The sequence below is a fragment of the Podarcis bocagei genome, assembly GCF_964188305.1.
Source record: "Podarcis bocagei genome assembly, chromosome: W".
Taxonomy (NCBI): domain Eukaryota; kingdom Metazoa; phylum Chordata; class Lepidosauria; order Squamata; family Lacertidae; genus Podarcis; species Podarcis bocagei.
The window spans coordinates 77,057,542-77,082,513 of NC_138131.1; the positions used below are offsets into that span (position 1 = coordinate 77,057,542).

General features: G+C 50.5%; 1 protein-coding gene and 1 pseudogene across 2 annotated transcripts; both read right to left on the reverse strand.

Moving 5' to 3' along the window:
* Window positions 1-2,064: 2,064 nt before the first annotated feature.
* Window positions 2,065-2,632, reverse strand: LOC308577973 (barrier-to-autointegration factor pseudogene; annotated as a pseudogene). The gene has a single exon. The product of its transcript is annotated as a barrier-to-autointegration factor pseudogene (transcript).
* Window positions 2,633-17,976: 15,344 nt separating this feature from the next.
* Window positions 17,977-24,412, reverse strand: LOC308578146 (carboxy-terminal kinesin 2-like; the record flags this gene model as incomplete). The annotated part of the gene is made up of 13 exons (XM_081178410.1): window positions 17,977-18,018; window positions 18,160-18,274; window positions 18,466-18,539; window positions 18,871-19,010; window positions 19,194-19,332; window positions 20,507-20,674; window positions 21,082-21,255; window positions 21,705-21,821; window positions 22,476-22,607; window positions 22,687-22,833; window positions 23,652-23,850; window positions 23,942-24,158; window positions 24,262-24,412. Coding segments are annotated over 13 exons (1,815 nt in total), but the record flags the coding sequence as incomplete, so codon positions are not given.
* Between the last annotated feature and the right edge of the window lie 560 nt (window positions 24,413-24,972).

Sequence of the window (24,972 nt, forward strand, 5' to 3'; positions counted from 1 at the left end):
GACCCAAGCCTTACTGTTGGATCGCCACATGACACTCAGCTGCTCCTTGTCGACCTTGTGTTTCTTGAAGGCCCGTGGGTTCTCCGAGTGGTACACCAGCAGGGGCTTGATCTTCAGGTCGCTGCTTGCGTTGGCACAGAAGAGCAGGGTCAGACGGTCCTTCATGGGCTTGTGGCCAGGCAACGTGGCCTCCTCCTGTGTGATGAAAGTCCTTTTGGGCATCCTCTTCCAAAACAGCCCGGTCTCGTCACAGTTGAAGACCTGCTGTGGAACGTAGCCCTCCGTCGTCACAACCTCCAGGAACTCCGCTGCAAAGTCTTCAGCCGCAGAAACATCAGAACTTGCAGCCTCTCCATGCCTGACCACGCTGTGGATTCCAGATCTTGTCTTGAACCGGTCAAACCAGCCTCTGCTTGCCTTGAAGACTTCTGGCTCGCCTGAGGTTCCTGGCTGTTCCCGGACGAGGTCTGCGTGCAAGGCCTTGGCCTTCTCACAAATGATGGCCTCAGTCACTGTGTCCCCTGCACGCTGCTTCTCTTCTAACCAGATGAGCAGCAACTTCTCCACCTCCTCCAGAACAGCTGGGCGGTTCTTCACGATCCTGGTGACTCCCTTGGCTGCATCAGTCGCAAGGATCTTCTCCCTCACCTTCAGGATGGTCCCGATGGTCGATGGATTCCTCCCGTACTCCCTGGCGAGGTCTGTCACACGCATTCCACCGCCGTGCTTCCGGATGATCTCCTTCTTCATTTCCAGCGTAACCTTCGCCTTCTTCCCCTCGCCGGCCTCTGCAGCAGCAGTCTTCTTGGGTCCCATGGCAGCACAGCTCCTACCTTCGCAAACCCCCAAAAATAAATAAATCAGTGCTTCAATTCCAAAAAATTCAAAAGCACCCAGCCACCCACCACACAGAAATTCAAACCCAGAACCAGGTCCTTGAATTCCAAACACCCCAACCCAAAATCCAACCCCCCCCCCCCAAGTTTTAAAACTTTAACTTACCGATTGGCTGCAAAAGAAGTTTTGGAAAAGCTTCAAAAATCACCAAAGTCTTCAAAAACCTCAACTGTTCCCCCAGCCCCTCCCCAACTGTTGCAACCCCCTCCCCAACTGTTGCAACCCCCTCCCCAACTGTTCCCCCAGGCCCTCCCCAACTGTTGCAAACCCCTCCCCAACTGTTCCTCCAGCCACCCACCACACAGAAATTCAAACCCAGAATTTTTTTTAAAAAAAACACAGCAGAGTGGCCCAATGGTCACAGAAAATCATAAAAATGCAGAAAAAACCACACAAGCTTCCAAATTATTGCAAACCCCTCCTCAACTGTTCCCCCAGCCACCCACCACACAGAAATTCAAACCCAGTTTTTTAAAAAAAAAAAACCAGCAGAGTGGCCCAATGGTCACAAAAAATGCAGGAAAAAAACACACAAGCTTCCAGATTCTTACAAACCCCTCCCCAACACCAAGTCCTTGATTTCCAAACACCCCAACCCAAAATCCAAAACCCCCCAAAAAAGTTTTAAAAGTTTAACTTACCAAATGGCTGCAAAAGAAGTTTTGGGAAAGCTTCAAAAAGCAGCAAAGTCTTCAAAAACTTCAAAAAATACTACCACACCACGTGCTATGAGTTGCTCCTCGAAGTCAAGTCGCAACTGCACCTCTTCAAGCAATGCACCCTGGGTATTAACGGTTTTAAGAAAAAGGAAACAAACTTGCAATACGTTTTCGTCTTGTGAAGCAAGCCCATAGAGAAATTCGTCTTGCGAAGCAGCTCAAAAACCGCAAAACCCTTTCGTCTAGCGAGTTTTTCGTCTTGCGAGGCATTCGTCTTGCGGGGCACCACTGTAATAATCCTAATAACATCTTTTGTCTTCAGAATTGACGGGTAAATCTCAGTCTAACTGGAGCTCAAACAAAGGTAGTAGGGGAACTTCCATTATTGTTAGCAGGCAGGTCTGGTTCTGGAGTTGGGTGGCCTAACAGTGAGGGGGGGGTGTGCTATTAAAGCCACGTAAAAAACAACGACCTACTTGATGTTTAGAACATTTGATGTTTCTCAATCCTCTCCCTGGAGGAAAAAAGATTCAGTTACATTAAAAGGCAGCCGTGGCTTCCCCCCACCCTGCCCCAGTGTTGGGAGCAATAGCCCTCAGCAGCTTGTGTAGATGTTGGAAGGTTTATAAGAAGTAGGTGCTGAGAGAGATGGGGAGAAACAATCTCTATTCAACTACAAAAGCCCTCACAGCATCCACCAGGCTTTGGCCAACAATCACAAGAAAGCATCACACCATTCCTTCAGGCAGCCATAACAGTCTCTGGATTGCTTGGCGTTGGCACCGCATGTGTCCTTCAGCCACTCGCGGAAGAGGTCCTTCAGCACTAAGAACTGTCCCAGAACCACGTACGCCTTGTCAAAGCCTTTGTCTTCCAGCTTCCTGCCAAGTACATCTCCAATGCCAGCTAAAGTACCAAGAGACTTGTCCCCCATGGGCTCAGCCATGAAGTCCTGATGCTTCTGACTGGTGGTCATGTTGCCTGCAGCTCTGCCTGCTCTCTCGCCTCAACCACTGCTCCCATCAAAGGGTGCTGAGAGTTGTTAGAAGACCCACTAGTCTCTTCACAGAGCTACAATTCCCAGAGTTCCCTGTGAAGAGGGATTGATAAACTGCTCTGGGAGCAGAAAAGGGGTTCTCAGCTGTAATGGGTATGGGGTTGCTCATGCGTAAGTTGCTGCCTCTCCTGGTTATGTTGCCTTGTTAAACTTTTCTGTCTGCATAGCCCTTCAATTCGTGGCTGCCTCAGTCGCTAGCAGAATCCGTCAGTGGGCGTTTCTTAAATCTTTTCCAACATAAAAGTTGTTTGACACCCAGTCTCCTCCTACTCTCTCTGCGCGGAAGTCTTCTGTGCAGGGTGGGCGTGGGTAGCGGAGGACCCGTGCTCTCCCCGCTGGTGTCCGGTGAAGAGTCCTGGAGCCCTCTCGCCGATTCCCCCATCAGCCCCTCTATATCCCTGGTGTTGCGCTGATTTGCTTCCCCATCTGCGGAGCTGCATCTCTCCCTGCTGGGCCCTTCTCCAGCATCATTTAAGAGCCTTCCCTCCGCCTCTAGCTCCGATGTCAGTTCCCTGACATCAGCCCTCTTAGCAAATCAGTTCCCAGGATTCTTTGAGGGAAGCCATGACTATTTAAAACAATAGTGTTTTAAGTGTGTTTTGTGAATGTGGCCAGTATACAGGTGAAACTCGGAAAATTAGAATATTGTGGAGAAGTTCATTTATTTCAGGAATTCAGCTTAAAAGGTGAGAGCTGGACCATAAAGAAGGCTGATCGCTGAAGAATGGATGCTTTTGAATTCTGGTGCTGGAGGAGACTCTTGAGAGTCCCATGGACTGCAAGAGGATCCAACCTCTCCATTCTGAAGGAAATCAGCCCTGAGTGCTCACTGGAAGGACAGATCCTGAAGCTGAGGCTCCAATACTTTGGCCACCTCATGAGAAGAGAGGACTCCCTGGAAAAGACCCTGATGTTGGGAAAGATGGAGAGCACAAGGAGAAGGGGACGACAGAGAACGAGATGGTTGGACAGTGTTCTCGAAGCTACCAGCATGAGTTTGACCAAACTGCGGGAGGCAGTGGAGGACAGAAGTGCCTGGCGTGCTCTGGTCCAGGGGGTCACGAAGAGTCGGACACGACTAAACGACTAAACAACAACAATATATGAGATAGACTCATGACATGCAAAGCAAGATATGTCAAGCCTTTATTAGTTATCATTGTGATGATTAGAATATTAAATGAAATCAGCAAAATAAGGACTGCAAATAGAGCAAATCTCTTTTCTGATAAGAACAGCTTTTGCATCTCATTTGGAAACCAAGGACCCAGAGTCTGGAGGAAGAACGGGGAGGGACACAATGCCAGATGCTTGAAGTCCAGTGTGAAGTTTCCACAGTCTGTGTTGATTTGGGGAGCCATGTCATCAGCTGGTGTTGGTCCACTGTGCTTCATTAAGTCCAGGGTCAATGCAGCCGTCTACCAGGAGATTTTGGAGCACTTCATTCTTCATGGGGATGCTGACTTCATTTTCCAGCAGGAATTGGCACCTGCCCACACTGCCAAAAATACCAAAACCTGGTTCAATGCCCATGGGATTACTGTGCTTGATTGGCCAGCTAATTCGCCTGACCTGAACCCCATAGAGAATCTATGGGGCACTGCCAAGAGACAGATGAGAGACATAAGACCGAGCAATGCAGAAGAGCTGAAGGCTGCTATTGAAGCATCCTGGTCTTTCATAACACCTCAGCAGTGCCACAGGCTGATAGGCAGTAATTGATGCAAAAGGGGCCCAAACCAAGTACTAAGTACATATGCATGCTTCTACTTCTCAGAGGTCCAATATGGCTCTATTTGCAGTCCTTGTTTTTCTGATTTTATTTAATATTCTAATTTCCTGAGATTGTTAATTTGGGGTTTTCATCAGCTGTACGCCATGATCATCACAATTATAACAAATAAAGGCTTGACATATCTCGCTTTGCATGTCATGAGTCTATCTCATATATTAGTTTCACCTTTTAAGTTGAATTACTGAAATAAATGAACTTTCCCACGATATTCTAATTTCCGAGTTTCACCTGTATATAAGGAGGCAGCATCAAAATCTGTCTCCTGCATGTGGTTCTGAAAAATGTTTTGACACCGAAATGCATGAAAGATGCTGGCCTAAAAAAAAAGAAGAAGACACTAGCTTCATGGTACTGTTAGGTGCCATGCAGGGTGCTTTGAAACATTTCACACACATCCACAATTTCTATAAAATACATTCTGCTTTATTAGTTACATACACAGACTGTTCATCTGTACTTATATAATGTTATCAGATGCGCAATCTCAAACTGGATTTAATGAACATCTGCCATAGAATACTTTGCTAGAAGAGAGAGACAAGTCTGAAAATATATTGAAAGGCACCATTGTTTATTGGGCACAGTGGGGTATACAGCACCAGCAACACAATTCTTTAGCAAGTAAAATGAGGCCCCAACTGCACCATGTGTTTAAAGCAATATCACATTGCTTTAAGCAGTCATGATTTCCCCAAAGAATTTTGGGAACTTCAATTTGTTATGGGTGCCGCAGTTGTTAGGAAACCCCTAGTCCTCTGATAGCTACAATTCCCTGAGTGGTTTAACAGTCAATCCTTTTACCATGGGAACTTTGGGAATTGTAACTCTGTGAGGGGAAAAGGGAGTTTCCTAGCAATTCTCAGTACTCTTAACTGAGGTTCACAGGATTCTTTGAGAAGCCATGACTGTTCAAAGGGGGCAACTGGCAAGTTGAAGGCTCAGAGGTGGGAGGAAGCTGGAGGCCTCAAGTACACCCAGACCTTTATTGCAACTTCTCATGAGAACATTGTGGATCTTCACTCTCAAGAGGTACCACACTTCCACCAAAGGCACCCCACTCACAGAACATGCCAAGCAGTACTTGCCTGGGCAAACATGGGTTTGTGGGCTGATGGGAGGGAAGCAAGCAGAGAAACAGAAGCAGGCAGAAGAAAAAGGCTGGAATGTGGCTGCCGCCAAGCATGTATTGCTGAAAACACATGTTAAATGCACATAAGATGCAAATTGCCTGTTTTGCTTTGCTTCCGGTTATACATAAGATAATAATAATAATAATAATAATAATAAATTTTATTTATATCCTGCCCTCCCCAGCCGAAGCCGGGCTCAGGGCGGCTAACAACACTAAAATAGTGCAACATTATCAAAAACATCATAAGAATTAATTAAAATCAAAAATGATGGCAACCATAAACTAAAGTATTGTAAAGATTGCCAAAGGAGGGAGTCAGGCTGTGCCCTAACCAAAGGCCTGGTGGAACAGCTCTGTCTTGCAGGCCCTGCGGAAAGATGTCAAGTCCTGCAGGGCCCTTGTCTCTTGTGACAGAGCGTTCCACCAGGTTGGAGCCGCAGCCGAAAAAGCCCTGGCTCTAGTTGAGGCCAGCCTAACCTCTCTGTGGCCTGGGACCTTCAAGATGTTTTTATTTGAGGACCGTAAGTTCCTCTGTGGGGCATACCAGGAGAGGCGGTCCCGTAGATACGAGGGTCCTAGGCCGTGTAGGGCTTTGAAGGTTAAAACCAGCACCTTAAACCTGATCCTGTACTCCACCGGGAGCCAGTGCAGCTGGTATAGCACCGGATGAATGTGATCCCGCAGCGAAGACCCCGTAAGGAGTCTCGCTGCGGCATTCTGCACCCGCTGGAGTTTCTGGGTCAGTCTCAGGGGCAGCCCCACGTAGAGCGAGTTACAATAATCCAGTCTGGAGGTGACCGTCGCGTGGATCACAGTGGCTAGGTCAGGGCGAGAGAGGTAAGGAGCCAACTGCTTAGCTTGGCGGAGATGAAAAAATGCCGCCTTTGTTATAGCTGCAATCTGAGCCTCCATGGAGAGGGAGGTATCGAAGATTACACCCAAACTCTTAACGGACGGTGCTGGCACTAATTGCACCCCCGCAAGAGATGGGAGTTGCCCCCTCAATCCCATATCGTCCCGTCCCAGCCAGAGGACCTCTGTCTTCGAAGGATTTAACTTCAACCGGCTCCCACGTAACCATCCAGCCACAGCTTCCAAGCATCTGATCAGTGTGTCTGGGGCCGAGTCAGGATGGCCATCCATCAACAGATAGAGTTGGGTGTCGTCAGCATACTGACGGCAGCCCAGCCCAAAACTCCGGACAAGCTGGGCGAGGGGGCGCATAAAGATGTTAAAAAGCATCGGGGAGAGAATTGCACCCTGAGGCACTCCACACACCAAGGAGTGGCGGGATGACAGTTCCCCCCCAAGCGCCACCCTCTGTCCCCGACCAGAGAGAAACGAGCGCAGCCATTGAAGGACTGTGCCCTGGATCCCCACATCGGCGAGGCGGTGGTCCAGAAGTTCGTGATCGACCATGTCGAAAGCTGCTGACAGATCTAGAAGAATCAGCAGCCCCGACCCGCCTCGATCCAGCTGTCTACGAAGATCATCTGTTAGGGCGACCAGAGCCGTCTCGGTCCCATGACCAGCGCGGAAGCCGGACTGGAATGGATCCAGAGCCGATGTTTCATCCAGAAACCTACCAAGCTGTTCAGCAACCGCTCTCTCAATCACCTTACCCAGGAATGGAAGATTCGAAACTGGGCGGTAATTGGATAGATCTAAGGGATCTAATGATGTTTTCTTTAAGAGCGGACGCACCACTGCCTCCTTCAGTTCCCCTGGGAATGTCCCGGTGCCAAGGGACAAATTGATGATATCCCCCAGGGGGGCCCGCACCTCGTCTGGACACGCTCTAATCAGCCAAGACGGCCACGGGTCGAGAGGACAAGTGGTGGGCTTTCCAGCTCGGAGGAGTCTGTCCACATCGGCTGGGGATATCCGGTCAAAGTGGTCCAATACTGGACCCGAGGACAGTCGAGGGGCCTCCAGTTCCTTTATTGTATCCAAATTGGCAGGGAGGTCATGGCGGAGCGACAGGACCTTCTCCGCAAAAAAGCTCGCAAATGCCTCACAGCTGTGTGTCGAATTGTTATTTAAATTTGGCTGTCCTTTGAGGGACGTTAAAGACCTGATTATACTAAATAATTGCGCCGGGCGAGAGCTAGCGGATGCAATGGAGGCCGAGAAGTAAGACTTCTTAGCGGCCTTCACTGCCATCTCGTAGGTTTTCATAAAAATCCTATAAGATGTTCTTGAGGCTCCGTCACGGGCACCCCGCCATACTCTAGCCGTCTGAGGTCCCGCTTCATTTTCTGGAGCTCCTCAGTAAACCAGGGAGCCCGGTTTCTGCGGGGTCGCAGAGGGCGCTTAGGTGCGATCTCATTGATGGCTGCCAGGAGCTGGGTATTCCAGCCCTCAACAAGCTCAGTCAATGAGTCGCCAGGGGGAGAAAGGTCCCGCAAGGCTTGATGGAATCTATCCGGGTCCATCAGCCTCCACGGGCGAGCCCAAATCGGCGCACCACCTAAGCAGGGTGGGGGTGGAACGTCAATCCTGGCTTTCAGAGCGTAGTGATCAGACCATGGCACCTTCATCGAAGGAAACATGATCACATCTATACCGACGCCAAAGATCAGATCCAGCGTGTGGCCTGCTTGATGTGTGGGGCCCGAAACAAACTGGGAGAGCCCTAGTGTCGCCATGGAAGACACCAGGTCCAGAGCCTGTGAGGAGGGAGTGGCATCGGCATGGATGTTGAAGTCCCCCAATACCAATAGGTTGGGGAACTCCAAGGTCCAGCCGGCCACCGCCTCCAGCAGGCCTGACAGGGTGGCTGCTGGTGCGCTAGGTGGCCGGTACACCAGCCAGACAGCCAAGCTCACCTTGGAGCCCCACACTAGGCCAACACATTCAATGCCGGGGATCGATGGCGGTGGTAGAGCCCTGAAAGAACAATCTTCCCGGATTAATAGTGCCACCCCTCCCCCGCGGCCCACAGTCCGTGACTGGTGGAGGACGGAGAAACCCGGGGGCGCCATCTCTCGTAAGGTAACAGTATCCCCTTCGCGCACCCAGGTCTCCGTCACACAAGCCAGGTCGACCCCCTGCGAGATGATGAAATCTCGCGGTTTTGTTGCCTATAGACCTGGCATTGCACAACACCAGTGACGGAGGTGAGTAATCCTTGCTCACCCTACCCTCGTCTCTCGGGATGGGGCGCAGATTGGAAGGGGTACGAGCATATCCGTATCTCGATCCCCTTCGCCTATGACATCTGCCCCCACCGCCATACCTCCCTCGCCCCTCCACGGTAGCAATCCCAGGCCTCATACTCTAAGCCAAGATCTAAGCCAAGATTAGCCACATTAGAAGAGACTGGTTTCCTCCCATCTATATAAAATGAAAGTTTAAGTCTCCTAAAGCTGAGAGCACACCGATACTAGTTAGGGCAGAGGTGGGGAAATCTGTGGCCTTGCAGATGTTGGGACTCCAGCTCCCATCAGTCCTAAGCACCACGGCCCCTGGTCAGAAATGATGGGAACTTTTGTGCAGCAGTACCTGGTGGGCCCAAAGGTTCCCCATCCCTGTACTCTAGTATGAGCATCTTGCCTGTAAAGGGATGATTCAGAGGTTGGAAGCTGCTTGCACCTAGCTCAGTTACCTGCCATCTACTATAGACTTTCACCTTTTCAAGTGACTTAGTGTATAGTGAAATGTTAAAAACACATAAAACACAACAACATAGACCTGGGGAAGCCATTTGACTGTGACATTTAAACTATGACACAGTTTGTTTGCTTCATGCTAAAGACAGACTGCATGCGGAAATTCTGTAATAACCTTGCATCTCACTTTATAAAGTTACTAACTTTACTTGCACAGTATTATTCATTTGGGGCATGTAGTGATCTTGGATGAAAAGAATCACCCACACTCAAAGCAATTTACAAAAAAAAGACAACTTGAAGGAAATGGCTATCTAAATTCTACTCTTTTGTTGCCTCCAAAGTCAATTTTTGCAGAAGTCTAAAGCAGAAAAGTGGGTATGATTTTTATATGCAGGGACTGAAAGCCAAGCCTGCTCAAGAAGGGTTGCACATGCCTTTTAAAGAAATTATGCCAAAGAAGTCAATCCAGAATATTTCCATTACTGGTAATGGAGGTATAGACCTTCAGTCTTAAGTGTTTTATTTCAATTAGGACTCAATGAATGCGGTTGCAGGGAAGAGCTTAGGCAAATTATTTTTAAAAAGCCTCTCTTACTATATGCTAAGCAACATAACAACATATTAAATGACCAACAGTTAAATGATACACTGCTTTCATTTTTAGCTTCCAATAAACTTGCCCAAAGGGCTACTGTAGATGGGGGTAGCCAATTGGAGACCCTCTCCGGATGTTGTGAACTCCCAACTCCCATCAGCCCTAGCCAAAATTCACATGAGGCTTGAACAGCAAAACTCTGGGAGGAGTGCCAATAATAATAATTCTCCTGTCCACCCCTTGGCCCAGGTCGTTTGATTCACAAAAGAACTTTTTACACAGTGTTCATAAGAACCAATCAGATTTCCTCTGAGCATTTCAAAACCCCAACGTGGGACAAAGTCAGATCAGAAGAAATTCTTTTAACGACAAAGAAACTATTTCCTACTTGAGCATGCATATGTAGTTCAGAGTAAATAAAATAGGAATAAAAGGAGGAATGCATTCAGCAAAACCCTAGAGGTCGTAAACAGGAGAGGCAGGATGGCAGTATTTACTATCTTCTCGTGAACTCTCTTCCTGGCCCTTAAGATCTATCTAAAAATTAAACTACATCAAAGCTACCTTCTATCTTTATGACCCAGGATGCCTGATGAACAACTGGCCTGTGTATTTAGAATGTTTATACGTGCCTGTCAGGCGTAGAGAAAGCAAATGGCAGAGGTGGAGAGGCTTGTGTGGTGTAGTGGTAAAGAGCGGTAGTCACGTAATCTGGGTAACCGGGTTCACGTCTCCGCTCCTCCACCTGCAGCTGCTGGGTGACCTTGGGCCAGTCACACTTCTCTGAAGTCTCTCAGCCCCACTCACCTCACAGAGTGTTTGTTGTGGGGGAGGAAGGGAAAGGAGAATGTTAGCCGCTTTGAGACTCCTGAAGGGGAGTGAAAGGCGGGATATCAAATCCAAACTCTTCTTCTTCTTCTTCTTCTTTGTGGGATTCGATCAGAAATTATTGTCAATGAATCAACCCCCGTCAACGCGATGCTTTCATCGCAGACACAAATGGCTTGCTCCATATTTCATAATTCCTCATAGCAATCCCACCTGACCCCCACACTCTGGATATTTGCACCCCTACATCTCACCGCTTTTTATTTTTAAATTTTTTTATTTGTTTTTGTTTTTTGTAAGAAGAGCTTAAGATAGTAGAGGTTAAGGTAATAGATGTACTGTGTTCTCTTCATGTTCATGTATGTGTTCTTGTATCACATAACGATGTCTAGCAGACATTCCTAAAGGAGTGCTCGACAACCTCTGCCTATTCTTTTCTAAAATTGAGTGACTAGGCAAGACCAAAGTCAGTCTGCTGCGGCAGCACTGAGCATCAGATAAATTGGCGGGAATGTAGTTATAACTTCTTTGATTACACGTGAAAAACCAATCATCTGGCAAGCTAACATGAGCATAATTAAAAATAATCTGCTGAACATGTGAGCAATTCCAAGTTGGCCATCCTGCGTCCAGACAGCAAGTTGCTTTCTTACTGCAATTCCCAATCTGAACACAAGAGGTGTCTGGTGGTGCTGCAACTCTAGGTGTGTATAATGCTATCGCATCCAGAGGTAACTTTTGTGTCACCTTTTCCCAGTCATGGAGATTGGTATAACCAATGATACCTTCAGGAATCCATTTAGAAAACCACTTTCCCATGTGTGTGGCATGTGCCATATGAAAGGGTTGTGTACAAACAGGGAGTATACAATTTCCTAAGGTAGTGTGCATATCATATGCTTCACTCAGACAAAAATGAGAGACGTTAGCCACTTTAGCGAAACGCATCCACAAATTATAGTTATGACTAGAAGAAGTGCCAGGGGGAAGATAGATACACTGAGTACTTGGTATCAAGAAAACAAATAATACACATGTTAAAATCAGCATAGAGTTCATATTTAGCTGAGTAATCAAGGCTACTAAAAAAGTCCCTGATGCTTCTGGAACATCATGATGCTGAAGTTGTGAAAAGATAAAGTGCGAGACTGGCTTCATTACTATCAGATAATGGAGGCATATAATTTGGATAAGAAAATTGGCTTCCAGGTGGAAAAATCAAAATTAGAAACAGAACTGTTAAAACCCAAAACTAAGATTTTGTCAAAGATGTATAACTTGCTGTTGAAATGGAATACTCAGGATGAAACGGTGAAATCTGCTATGATTAAATGGGCACAAGATGTTGGACATAACATTATGTTTCCTGACTGGGAACAGTTATGGACCACAGGTATGAAGTTTACGGCATGTAATGCTTTAAGAGAGAATATTACGAAAATGATATACAGGTGGTACATGACACCAGTCAAGCTTGCAAAAATCTATCATTTGCCTGACAATAAATGTTGGAAATGTAAAGAAACTGAGGGTACATTCTTTCACCTTTGGTGGACGTGCCCAAGGATTAAGGCTTTCTGGGAGATGATCTATAACGAAATGAAAAAGGTATTTAAATATACCTTCCTGAAGAAACCAGAGGCCTTTCTCCTGGGCATCGTCAGCCAATTGGTGCCAAAGAAGGATAGAACTTTTTTTATGTATGCCACAACAGCAGCAAGAATACTCATTGCAAAGTATTGGAAGACACAAGATCTACCCACCCTGGAAGAATGGCAAATGAAGGTGATGGACTATATGGAACTGGCGGAAATGACTGGCAGAATCCGAGACCAGGGAAAAGAGTCGGTGGAAGAAGATTGGAAGAAATTTAAAGACTATTTACAGAAATATTGTAAAATTAATGAATGTTAGAATGATGTTGGATAGAAATTAAGGGGTTTTCAGCTGTAATATTATAAAGGAATATGAAAAATGGATTATTAATAGGTAAAAATTTAATGTTACAATAGCTTAAGATTAAAGACTAGGATAAACAAAGAGGGTAAGGATTTGCTGAACCAACAAACTGAACTGGAATACAAAAAAGGGAGGTGTGAGAGGTCCGGGAAATAAGCTAATGAAAAATAAGTAATGGAAAGAATGAGTTGTTTTTAACTATTTTTATTTTGTATTTTCTTACTTTTTATTTTTATTTTGTAATACTTTGAAAATCTTAATAAATATCTGTCAGGGGTTCAGAAGCAGAGACGCAGAGAAGGGAGGAGACAGAGAGCGAGGGGGAGGAATACGAAGGAAAGATGAGTGGGGATGACGAACCGAGATCACCGAGCTTATCCAGTGAGTCCGAGGATTCCCAGAAGGGAGCGCCAGCGGTCAGAGCAAGGGGGGAAAGCAGGGGGACACCCCAGGAAGAAGGGTCCAGAGAGGAATCAGAGAGCAGCAGTTGGAGATCGGGACCCACGTACCCAGCCGGGAGCAGCGGGGAGAAAGGGGACCAGATATCGGGTTCCGGAGGCTTTCAGAAGGAGGGAGGGCATGAGTCAGGAGTAGTCACGCCCACCTCGGGGAGCGACGAAACGATCAAGAGGAAGGTTGAGAGTTGGGCGCGCGCGCCAAGTTCAAATGTAGCGGAAGCTGGCGCAGTAAGCAGCCCAGAGAGTGAACCAGGTCCCAAAGCCCGCCGCAAGGAGGCGGAAGGGTCAGGGGGGTCCGCGTCAGAAGAGAGTAGGAAAGAAGAGACCCCGGGGGGCAGAAGGACCCAGAGACGGAAGGAAAGGCGCAGGAGGTGGAGCAAGGCTAGGGTATTAAGCTGGTGTGCTAGAGGCGGAGACTCAGACGGGTCTTCGCCGGTCTGACCTAGAAGAAGTAGGGCTGCACATTGCAGTTTGGAAATGGAACCTGTAATCCAAGAAAGACTCTTTTAACCGGAACGCTGGCTAACGTGGTCCTATGTGAGCTGGGACTGAGTGGCAGCCCTGACAGATAGAGTTGGGTGTCATCAGCATACTGATGGCAGCCCAGCCCAAAACTCCGGACAAGCTGGGCGAGGGGGCGCATAAAGATGTTAAAAAGCATCGGGGAGAGAATCGCACCCTGAGGCACTCCACACACCAAGGAGTGACGCGATGACAATTCCCCCCCAAGCGCCACCCTCTGTCCCCGATCAGAGAGAAACGAGATGTATTCAAGTCTCCAGGGTCAGATGAACTGCATCCAAGAGTATTAAAAGAACTGGCAGATGTGATCTCAGAACCACTGGCAGTCATCTTTGAGAATTCCTGGAGAACAGGCGAAGTCCCGGCAGACTGGAGGAGGGCAAATGTTGTCCCTATTTTCAAAAAGGGGAAAAGAGAGGACCCAAATAATTACCGCCCAGTCAGTCTGACATCAATACCAGGGAAGATTCTGGAGCAGATCATTAAGCAAACAGTCTGTGCGCACCTAGAAAGGAATGCTGTGATCACCAATAGTCAGCATGGATTTCTGAAAAATAAGTCATGTTAGACTAACCTGATCTCGTTTTTTGACAGAATTACAAGCCTGGTAGATGAAGGGAATGCAGTGGATGTAGCCTACCTTGATTTCAGCAAGGCATTTGACAAGGTGCCCCATGATCTTGTAAAGAAGCTGGTAAAATGCGGTCTTGACTATGCTACCACTCAGTGGATTTGTAACTGGCTGACTGACCGAACCCAAAGGGTGCTCATCAATGGTTCCTCTTCATCCTGGAGAAGAGTGACTAGTGGGGTGCCACAGGGTTCTGTCTTGGGCCCGGTCTTATTCAACATCTTTATCGACGACTTGGATGATGGACTCAAGGGCATCCTGATCAAATTTGCAGATGACCCCAAACTGGGAGGGGTGGCTAACACCCCAGAGGACAGGATCACACTTCAAAACGACCTTGACAGATTAGAGAACTGGGCAAAAACAAACAAGATGAATTTTAACAGGGAGAAATGTAAAGTATTGCACTTGGGCAAAAAAAATGAGAGGCACAAATACAAGATGGGGGACACCTGGCTTGAGAGCAGTACATGTGAAAAGGATCTAGGAGTCTTGGTGGACCACAAACTTGACATGAGCCAACAGTGTGACGCGGCAGCTAAAAAAGCCAATGCAATTCTGGGCCGCATCAATAGGAGTATAGCATCTAGATCAAGGGAAGTAATAGTGCCACTGTATTCTGCTCTGGTCAGACCTCACCTGGAGTACTGTGTCCAGTTCTGGGCACCACAATTCAAGAAGGACACTGACAAACTGGAACGTGTCCAGAGGAGGGCAACCAAAATGGTCAAAGGCCTGGAAACGATGCCTTATGAGGAACGGCTAAGGGAGCTGGGCATGTTTAGCCTGGAGAAGAGGAGGTTAAGGGGTGATATGATAGCCATGTTCAAATATATAAAAGGATGTCACATAGAGGAGGGAGAAAGGTTGTTTTCTGCTGCTCCAGAGAAGCGGACACGGAGCAATGGATCCAAACTACAAGAAAGAAGATTCCACCTAAACATTAGGAAGAACTTCCTGACAGTAAGAGCTGTTCGCCAGTGGAATTTGCTGCCAAGGAGTGTGGTGGAGTCTCCTACTTTGGAGGTCTTTAAGCAGAGGCTTGACAACCATATGTCAGGAGTGCTCTGATGGTGTTTCCTGCTTGGCAGGGGGTTGGACTCGATGGCCCTTGTGGTCTCTTCCAACTCTTCTATGATTCTATGCCCTCCCAAGAGGATGGTACGGGGTCTGTTTTCCAGCCTACTTAATACCCCCCCATGTGGATTCCTGACCAGATTGCCTCTGCACTCCCTAGAAGGAGGCGTTTCGACTGACCTGGCAACAATTGCAGGTGGGAGTTCCCAGAATTGGGGCAAAAATCAGTGGCCTCCAGAAAGGATACTGGCCCATTATTCTCCAGCCTCATGGAATCGGGGAGAGAAAATCTCTGGGGCAAGGGGGCTGATCTAGAACTTGAACCGCGTAATCAGACTCCAGGCAGTGGTAGAGATTGTTGCTAACACAACAGCCACGGCCCTTAGGTTAATTGCCACGCAATTGGATGAGACACGCGTTTCTCTCAGTCCGCTTAGCGTTGGACTTTCTCCTGGCGCAATATGGCGGCTTTTGTGCAGCGTTAAATCTCACGGGTGGGGCCTGTTGCTTTAACATCTCTGATCATGGTGAAGCCATTCGCAATTTGGCAGCAGGACTTGAAACAGTGGCCCATATTCCTACCGAAACCTGGGAGGGATGGGACATGTCATGGCTTGACTGGTTGCCAAACCTAGGATGGGTAAAAGGCCTGTTTTTGCTGCTGCTTGGCCCACTGTTCATCTTGCTAATTTTTTGCTTTTCTGTACCTTGCCTGCTGCAATGCTTGCATACAATGACACGCAATATGATTTCACGCATGCTTCGCCCCCAGATTATAGCTCTGACCCGAGTATATCAGCCTGTGCCTTCCTGGGACGAGCCTTGGAGGCTGCCCAAAATTGAGAGGTGTGGAATGAAGGGGTAGTTAGGGTTACCCCAGAAAGCCCTAAAAACTGTTTGTGAATTCCCCCCCCCCCCAGCCAGGCCTCGGCGTACGCATTTTAAAACTGCATTTTCCTCTAAGACAAAAAGCATGAGCTAAGCAGTCCTCTCTGTAACAAAAACGCTGTAACAAACCTACAGCTGAGAACAGTAAAGCCTTTCGCTTCCCAGATCCAAGATAACCTTGTCCTGGTACATTGACTTGCAACATACTTCCGGGAACAGAGTCAGAGAACGAAAAGCAACATTTCTATGTAAGAATCTGTGAAGGGGGAGAGGGAAGGAGGGGCTTTGGAGAACAGGATAAAAACCTGATGTAAAATACTTTTTGCTGCGGCCTGTCTTTTGTGAACTGAATCACACAGGTGCCTCTGCCCCCCCCCCCCCATGGCAGAATAAAACACTCTTTCTCTGGATTAACCCCTTGGTGTCGTTTGGCTCCTTTTGTCTCTGCTCGGGTGCAACAATTTTTCCTACCCATGGATTAAAAAGGCTACATACCAAGGAGAGCCTAATCCCATCCCCAAACTTGCCAAGGGGCCAGACATGCAAAGGAAGTTCTGTTTTACTTTGGGTGGTGGGACTTCAGAAGTGTTTGCCTATGCTAATCTAACACCTGGGTCTTGCCCTGACATGTCTGCTTATGCTGATGTTGTACCAAGGACTTGTCTGGACATGTTTGCCAAGGTTAACCCCTCCCCTTTGAACTGTATTCTGGGATATGGTGGGAAAGTTTTAAAAAGTCGCCACCCCATCCTCGGGGTTCCAAATTCCTCTTTGACCCTGTTGCGCAATAAACTTTGGTCTACAGCTATTTGCTCCGGTTGGTGGCTGGACTCCTCCTTTATTCTGGCTCTGCCCGACCGGTTGGGGGACTGAGCAGCCTCCCACCTAGATTCTTCCGTAACAGTATGTTGTTTGTTACTATGGTGTGTATTTTTGCTTGGATGAACCCCCCAACTCACAAACAAGCCCTGACACAACCAGCATGTTTTTCTCCTCTGAAACACAGCTAAACTTTTATCTCTTCGTACATAAGAACATAATAGCCTGTTCAGGAGTCTCTGGCGAGGTGCTGTGGCAGCTTTTTGCAGGAAGGAGTTCAACAGGAGTAGCCCATCTTTCCTGGCGGGCCATTTCTGCATGTTTTGGCCTTGCTAGCAAAGCCACATCATGCAAGAGTTGGTTGCTGAGAGCCCTTGAAGCCTCCTCAGACCACAAGGGTCTTACGGTTACCTACAAGGCTTTCCTGCCTCAGCCACAGTTAAAGTCCTCCCGTTGCCACAGGATCCTTTCCAGAAGGGCCAAACTCAAGCTCAAGCCACCTATTTCCCTTACCCCTGAAGAAGAAGAAGAAGAAGAGGGGGAGGAAGAGGAGGAGTTTGGATTTGATATCCTGCTTTATCACTACCAGAAGGAGTCTCAAAGTGGCTAACAATCTCCTTTCCCTTCCTCCCCCACCAGAAACCCTCTGTGAGGTGAGTGGGGCTGAGAGACTTCAGAGAAGGGTGACTGGCCCAAGGTCACCCAGCAGCTGCATGTGGAGGAGCGGAGACACGAACCCGGTTCCCCAGATTACGAGTCCACTGCTCTTAACCACTACACCACACAGGCCACTGCACTGCTGCCAACGAAAGGGCAGGGAGGCTTGAGAGGGAGGAGACGCCCTGAAGTGGAGCCTGGGCACGCAGCTCACCGGAGGAAGACAGCAGAAAAAGCCAAATTCAGCAGTGGAAGAAGAAAATTTCAGAATATAAATGCAGAAATATAAACATTTATTACAAAAAAAGTATCATGACTTTAGAAGACAAAAGAGTAAGAATGGGAGTCGCTATCCAAGACGCAGAAAGACCAGCCGCCTCCGCCGCCCTCACTTCCTCTTTGTCGCTGTGCCAATGACACAGTCATTCACCTGCAAGGCAAGACCGGGCAGATTTGGGGGGCCAGAAACTGGTCCCCACAGCTGCTGCTGCCGCCACCTCCTCCATCCAGCTGCGGTCAGGATGCCCCTTCCGCAGAGGAGATTCTGCAAGCAGCCCAGAGAAAGGGACACCCCCGGCCCCCCCCCCAGCCGGATGCTGCAGCCACTTACCTTTCTGGCAAAGCGAAGGGAATTGAGGGACTCGGCAAAGTTCTCCTCCGAGGGCGAGATGTTAACAAACATCAGCCTGGGGGGAAAGGCCAGAGGAGAGGGTGAGGAGAAACAGAGGCTGCCTCAAGGGGGGTGCATGGCCCCCCTGTCAGAGACCTCTGGGTTGAAAGGGGTCATCTAGCCCAACCCCCTGCGTTCCTGGCAGGACAGCGCAGACCAGGCCTCAAAGGGGAGGGGGAGCCATCAACTCCCTCCTTGCCGACTCACATCTTGGAATTGCCGCCTAAGGAGTTCTGGAGGAGGTAGGTCAGCTTGCTGTTCCGGTAGGGCACATGGGCCTCCTGCAAGGGGGCAAAGGAAGCGGACAAGGATGGGTGCAGGAGGGGGAAATGTGTGGGGACCCTCCTCCCCACTTAGGGCAGGCCGGTTCCGCCAGCATCATGAGGCTGTCCCATTCCCGATTGAATTGTAGAGTTGGAAGGAATCACAGCTCTAGAGCCCCCGATAGGTGGGCACCCCACACGTGAGACAGTGCTGGACGCCACATCCTCACCCTCGCAGAAGACCAGCGCACTGCGGGAGGCGGGCTGTGGGGCTGCAAAGGGCTGCCCCATGGCTGGCCAGGACTCCCCCCCCCCCCGGAGGCACACGCGACCCCCCTCTCCCGCCTACCTTGTTGCTGAGGGCGGTGATGACCAGGCCCAGGTTGGAGAGGCTGCTGTTGATGGCCTGGGTCTCCTTGAGGCGGTCGCCGGTGGAGAGGGACCTGTCCAGGCGCTCGCTGCCAGCCAGGTCCACCAAGCTCAGCACGGCTGCGGGGGGGGGGGGGGACGACAAAGGAGGGGTGAGGGTGGAGGGAGAAGGGGGGGGTGCTGGGGACCAGGGACCCACAGAGGGCCTGGCCTAGAAGAGGAGGGAGAGCAAGGGAGCGCCTCTGGGCCAGGGCAGGGACAGAGGCCTCCGGCGAAGGGGGTCGTGGGGCCGGCCACACTCACAGGAGGTGTGCAGCTCCCGGTTGGGGTTGTGGCCCTCGATGCGCAACTGGAAGAGGCTGTGGCTGCGGGACGAGCGCTCGTTGAGATTGGTCTTGGCCACCGAGCGGTTGGCTTTGGCTCTCTGGAGCAGCTTCAGGACCTGAAGGGGCAAGCGGGGGGCAGGAGGCGGAGAATGGCGGTCGGAAGGGACCCCAGAGATCCTCTGGCCCTAGCCAGCCCCAGGCAAACAGCGTGAAGAGGCTAGCCGGGCACATTCCCCCCCCCCGGCTATTGGCTACTTGCGACCAGACTGAGATGCCCGGGCGCCCGATGGCGTTGGACATCACCGCCTGGAGGGGAAGCCTGGGAATCCTCGGAGCAAGACTCTTTCCACACACGAGGACCTCGTCCTATAGAATTCTATCCGTTACACAATCAGAATGAGTATCAGGAACCAAAACGGTTTCTCTCAGCAGCCTGAGCAGGAGCAGTGAACAATGGCAGCTCCTTGTTCTCACCTGACTTCACTCCCCCGCTGCCCCCACTGCCCCACGCTCAGCTGCAAAGAATATTCTTATATTCTGAATGTACAGTTAAGAAAGAGAAGTTGGAATAGGCCAAGATATGTGGACTGCCCCAATCCCAGCTCAAGGTGGTCATCTGAACTGGCCAGATGTTTAACTGAGAATCAGTCAGTCAGTCAGGCCATCATTTGAAAAATAAGACTTTAGAACGCCTGGCCCCAAAATGGCAACGAGACATCCCATTTGGGTGAGTTTAAGCTTGGTTTAAGGAGCCGCTTGGTGCCTAGCCTCTACACTGGAGTTTCTACCATTGCCTGCAAATAGAAAGGGAAGCATGGGGGGGGGGGGGAGTTCTTCCTCTGGGAACTCTAGGGCAGGCAGAAGCCCCATAAGGAGCCGAGGGGCCAAGACCCAGGTGATCTGAGCTCTCCAGACAGGCAGGATGGCTCAGGCCTTCATGCAGAAGCCTCTCAGAGAACGGCACAGTCGGAGGGGAGCCCCCAGGGTCATCTAGCCCAACCCCAGATTCCTCCCTCTGCTCCTCCCCTCAGAGGCTTTGGATGCAGACACACTCTGGCTGCCTTGTCCCCAGACCAAGGCCCTAAAACGGGTCACAATGGGGCTGGTTCTCTGGCTTCTGCCTCTCCTCCACCCCTTGCAAGCAGGCTGGTGGCCGGACACAGTGCAGAGAGCGGGAGAAGAGTAGTGTTGGAAGGGGACCCCCAAGGGTCATCTACCCGACCCCCTGCACCGCTGGAACCCCCCAGGAAAATCCCAGACAGACAGCTGCCCCCCCCCCCACCGCGGTACCTCTTGCTCCGAAGCAACGGGGACGTAGCAGAGGTTGGGAACGTGCAGCTCCTCCGTGCATTGGCTCACTCGCCGGATCTCCAGCTCAGAGCCCCGCTCAGGGCGCAACACCAGCAGGTCCCGCAGAGACTCATTGTAGATCTCCAGGAAGTTGGCAGTGAAATGGTACTGGGAGGAGACAGGCAGAGGGGCAGGATCAGACCAGGGAAGGCGGCTGGGGTGGCGCGTGCCCAGCCAGCACATCGCTCCCAGCTCAGACTCGGGGACCAACTGGCATGGCTATTCCAAGAGGAGGCTTCCAAAGGTGAGGCCCAGGAGTTCAGACAGGCCAGCCCTCGGGTGTTCAGGGGATCTTGTGAGGCTGAACGGAAGGCCCTGCAGAAAAACACTGGCGGTCTCACCATCCTGTGGGGTGGGTGAGGGTGAAGGAGGCAGCCCTCTCTCACCAGCGCCCTCTCTGGGAGCTCCCAAGCCCAGTGCGAAACCCCCCTGGCAATTGCAGCATGGCGAGTGAATGCAGCGGGGGTCTCCACCCCCTTTGGACACCTGCATCCGCTTTCCCTCTCTGCCCCCACCTTCCAGCCTTTGGCCTCCATCTCCCGGGCTTTCCTGAAGATCTGCTGCACTGCGCGGGGGATCATGCCGGCCGTGGAAGGGTCCTGGCAGTCGGGGCCCTCCATGGTGTACGTCTTGCCGCTCCCCGTCTGCCCGTAGGCAAAGATGCAGACGTGGTAGCCGTCCAAGGCCGACTGCGGGGAGGAAGGGAAGCCGTCAGGCTGGCGTCCACCAGACCCCACCTGCCCCCGGAGGGGGAGAGCCGCCCTATGTGGAATTTCCAGACCATCCTTCAGCCACGACTCACAGGACAAACCAGCCAAATCAGCCGGGAAATCATCCTCACGATCATCATCATCATACAGTGGCACCTTGGTTGTCGAACCGAGTCCGTTCAAAAACTAAGGCTGCCAAAGAATGTTGGGGAGTTGGAACACTTACTTCCAGGTTTTCAGCGTTCAGGGGCCAAAGTGTACGAGTACCAAGGTGTTTGAGGGCCAAGATACGACTGTACCATGCTCAACATAATAACAAACTAGAAGAACTGGGCCGCTTCCCCCCTTAATGTATTTATTCTATATATTTATTTGATTGATTTATGTGCTCTTCAGGGTGGTTGACAGAATAATATGCTTTTCCTTACCTGCACAAGCAGAGAGATCTCCTCAAAGACCTCCTCCTGGGAGCTGGACGGAGGGAAGACCTGGTCAAAGTTGAACTCATAGACAATGTCCTCTTTTCGCTCCCGGCCAACGTGGGACTGGCAGAGAATCAAAGAATTGCAGAGTTGGAAGACCCACGAGGCTCATCTAGTCCACCCCCAAAGCAAGACTTGAACCCACAACTCTGAGATTATGAGCCTCTACCGACAAAGTGGTGACAGGGGCCGCGTTCCCCCTTGGCCAGCTCTCCCGGGGCCACAATGCTCTCTCTCGCGCACACACACACATATCCTCCAGCTGGCATTGGGTCTGTTGGCCTTGGGCCGGCCATCAACATTTGGGTTTCTCCTGCTCCTGCAAAGGTCATTGCAGGAACAACACTGGCTTATTTGAAGAAGAAGAAGAGTTTGGATTTGATATCCCGCTTTATCATTACCCAAAGGAGTCTCAAAGTGGCTAACGTTCTCCTTTCCCTTCCTCCCCCACAACAAACACTCTATGAGGTGAGTGGGGCTGAGAGACTTCAAGAAGTGCGACTGGCCCAAGGTCACCCAGCAGCTGCATGTGGAGGAGCGGAGATGCGAACCCGGTTCCCCAGATTACGAGGCCACCGCTCTTAAGCACTACCCCACACTGGCTCTCGGCAGGCTTTGCGGCAGGTGGAGACTTCCTGACGTCCCCTGGCAACTGTGACAGCCCAAGATGCCACCAAGACTTCGACAACCGCCTTGTCCCCCCACCCCCAGACTGACCTCCTCCGCCTTGGATAAGACCAGGCTCTTGCTGTTGTCTGGCGGGAAGCGGAGGTGGCTCACCCCCTGTTTCTGGGCCTCCTTCTCGCTGCTCAGCAGGGGGCGCACGCGGCAGAAGACACGGATGTTGCCCTGGAGGGAGCGGGGAGTCGTCAGCACCCAGCCCCACAAAGGGTCCCCCAGTGCCAGCCCCCCACCACCACCGGCCCACCTTCAGCTCCTGGACGGCGTTGTGCAGGGAGCGCCGCTCCATCTCCGACTCGTGCTGCTTCTGCTCCAGCTGGGCCTTGTGTGCTGCCAGCGCCTCATTCTCCTGCGCCCGCCGGGCCAGGCTCTCCTGCGCCAGGCGCAGTTCCGCCTGCGTCAGAGAAACCCCAGGGCCAGTGAGGGACGGGCCACCTCAAACCCAGAGCCGCCCACCCGCCCTCTCAGCCAGGCAACAATTCAGGGAGGAGGCGGCAAATGCAGGCTTCCTCAGCTGGGAAAGGAAAAGCACCAGCAGGAACAGACACAGCAGAGGTTAGCAATTCCCCCAGACAGATATCTAGGGCCCTCTTGCGATGGATAGAAAAGGGACTTGTGTGAGAAACAGGGTGTGAGGCTGAGGAGAAGGGAAGCGCTTCCCGCGAGAGCCGAGAGGGATACACTTCTCTGTATGGGGGGGATTGAAGATTAAGATATAATTATGATAGAGGGCTAGACACATAAAATTTTGTGTTTTATTGCAATTATTACTATTACTGTTGTGATTTTTATTTATTTTCTTTCTTTTTCTCCTTATCTTCCCACCTTTTATTGCTTTTTTCTGTATTTCTTATTATCTTTTATTAAAAAATTCTTGTTTTCCAAAAGTGTTTGCAACATCTTTCTCTCATCTTATTATCTTTTTTAAAACTAGTTTGGTTTGTATTATATGTTGAAAATATTTAATAATTTTTTTAAAAAAACATTTTTTAAGGTATCTAGCTCTCTTTTCTGGGGCTGAGGACCCTTAACTGTGATCTTGAGTCTGGCATTGTGGAATCAGAAGGGTACCTACGGGACATCTAGTCCAACCCGCTGGAATGCAGGCGTCACAAGCGGATGTTGGCTAGTCCCAAGGATTCCTCGCCTCACCTTGGGATTCCAAGCACCATTCAAGGGCGGGTGGAAGGGTCCCCAGCCCCCCCCCCTCACCTCTCTGGCCTCCAGCTGGGCAGCCAAATCCTCCTTGGCCTCCCTGGCTTTGCGGCCAGCGGTTTCCAGCTCCTGGATCGTCTGGCTCTGGCTCTTGACGGTCTCCTCCAGCTGCTGCTCCTGCTTCACCAGCTGCTCCACCCTCTGCCGGCTCTCTGTGGCCTGCGCTTGGCAGGTCTGCAGCTCCAAGGCCAGGGCACTGCCAAGAGAGGGTAGGGCAGAGGTCAGGTCCTGCTGCAGGAGGAGCAGACGGAGCCCGCCATGCCCTTCTCAGGCTGCTGCTCGCTCACCTGTTCTGCCCCTCCAGCTGCTGGTTGCGGGCCGTCGCCTGCTTCAGCTCCCCCTCCAGCTGGCTCAGCTGATGCCTCAGGGCCTCATTCTCCCCGGCCAGCCCCTGGGCCTTCTCCTTGTAGGTCCCCCCTTTGGCCCGCAAGTCGCTCACTTGCCCCTTCAAGTCCCAGGGGGCCCGCTTCTTCTCACCCCCGCCAGCAGCGGCAGGAGCAGCGGCTGCCAAGGGGAGAGGGAGAGAGAGAGGACAGTGTGAGGGACCCGGTGGCGGCTCAAGGATGGCACGGGGGGGGGGCACCTCCCTCCCTTCTCTAGGCCTTACCTGGCTTAGGGGCTGCCGCAGCCACCGTCCGACGGGATCCTGCTGGGAAACAAGGAACGAGACATGAAGCAGTGAAAGGATTCCCAAGGGGACCCTGTCTCCCCTCCGTTGCTTCATGAAATATCTCCAAACAATAGTAATACTTCAAAACATAAAATCAGCAAGGAACTCAAGACAGATTAAAGCAACATATGTGGGGGTTCCCTTCCACGGATTGCGCCTAAAGTCAAAATCACGTATAGCTGAAATATGCTGGATTTAATGGTGGGCAGGATTGCCAGAGCATTTTCCCCAGCCCCTCTCCAAACTTTTAATATTGTTTCCTACACTGAATGCACACAAGTTAAAGGGGCACCAGATGCAGGATTACGGGGAACCCACATTCTACACATCTGAATCAGCTTGGAAAAACTAAAATGGCTTCAGCAGGTGCCAAAAAGAGTCCAGCAAAGATAGCTGCCTGGTGTTGTAAGAACATAACTGGATCAGGCCCAAGGGGGCCTGTCTAGCCCAGCATCCTGTTCTCAGTGGCCAAACAGTTTCCTGTGGGAAACCAGAGAGCAGGATTCAAGTCCAAGAGCCCTCTCCCCCTTTGTGGCTTCCAGCAACAGGTATCCAGAAGAATTTCTGCCTCCAGCCATAGAAGCAGAGCACAGACATCACGGCTAGTAGCCACTGATTGCCCTCTCGGATGTGCATCTGTTTAATCCT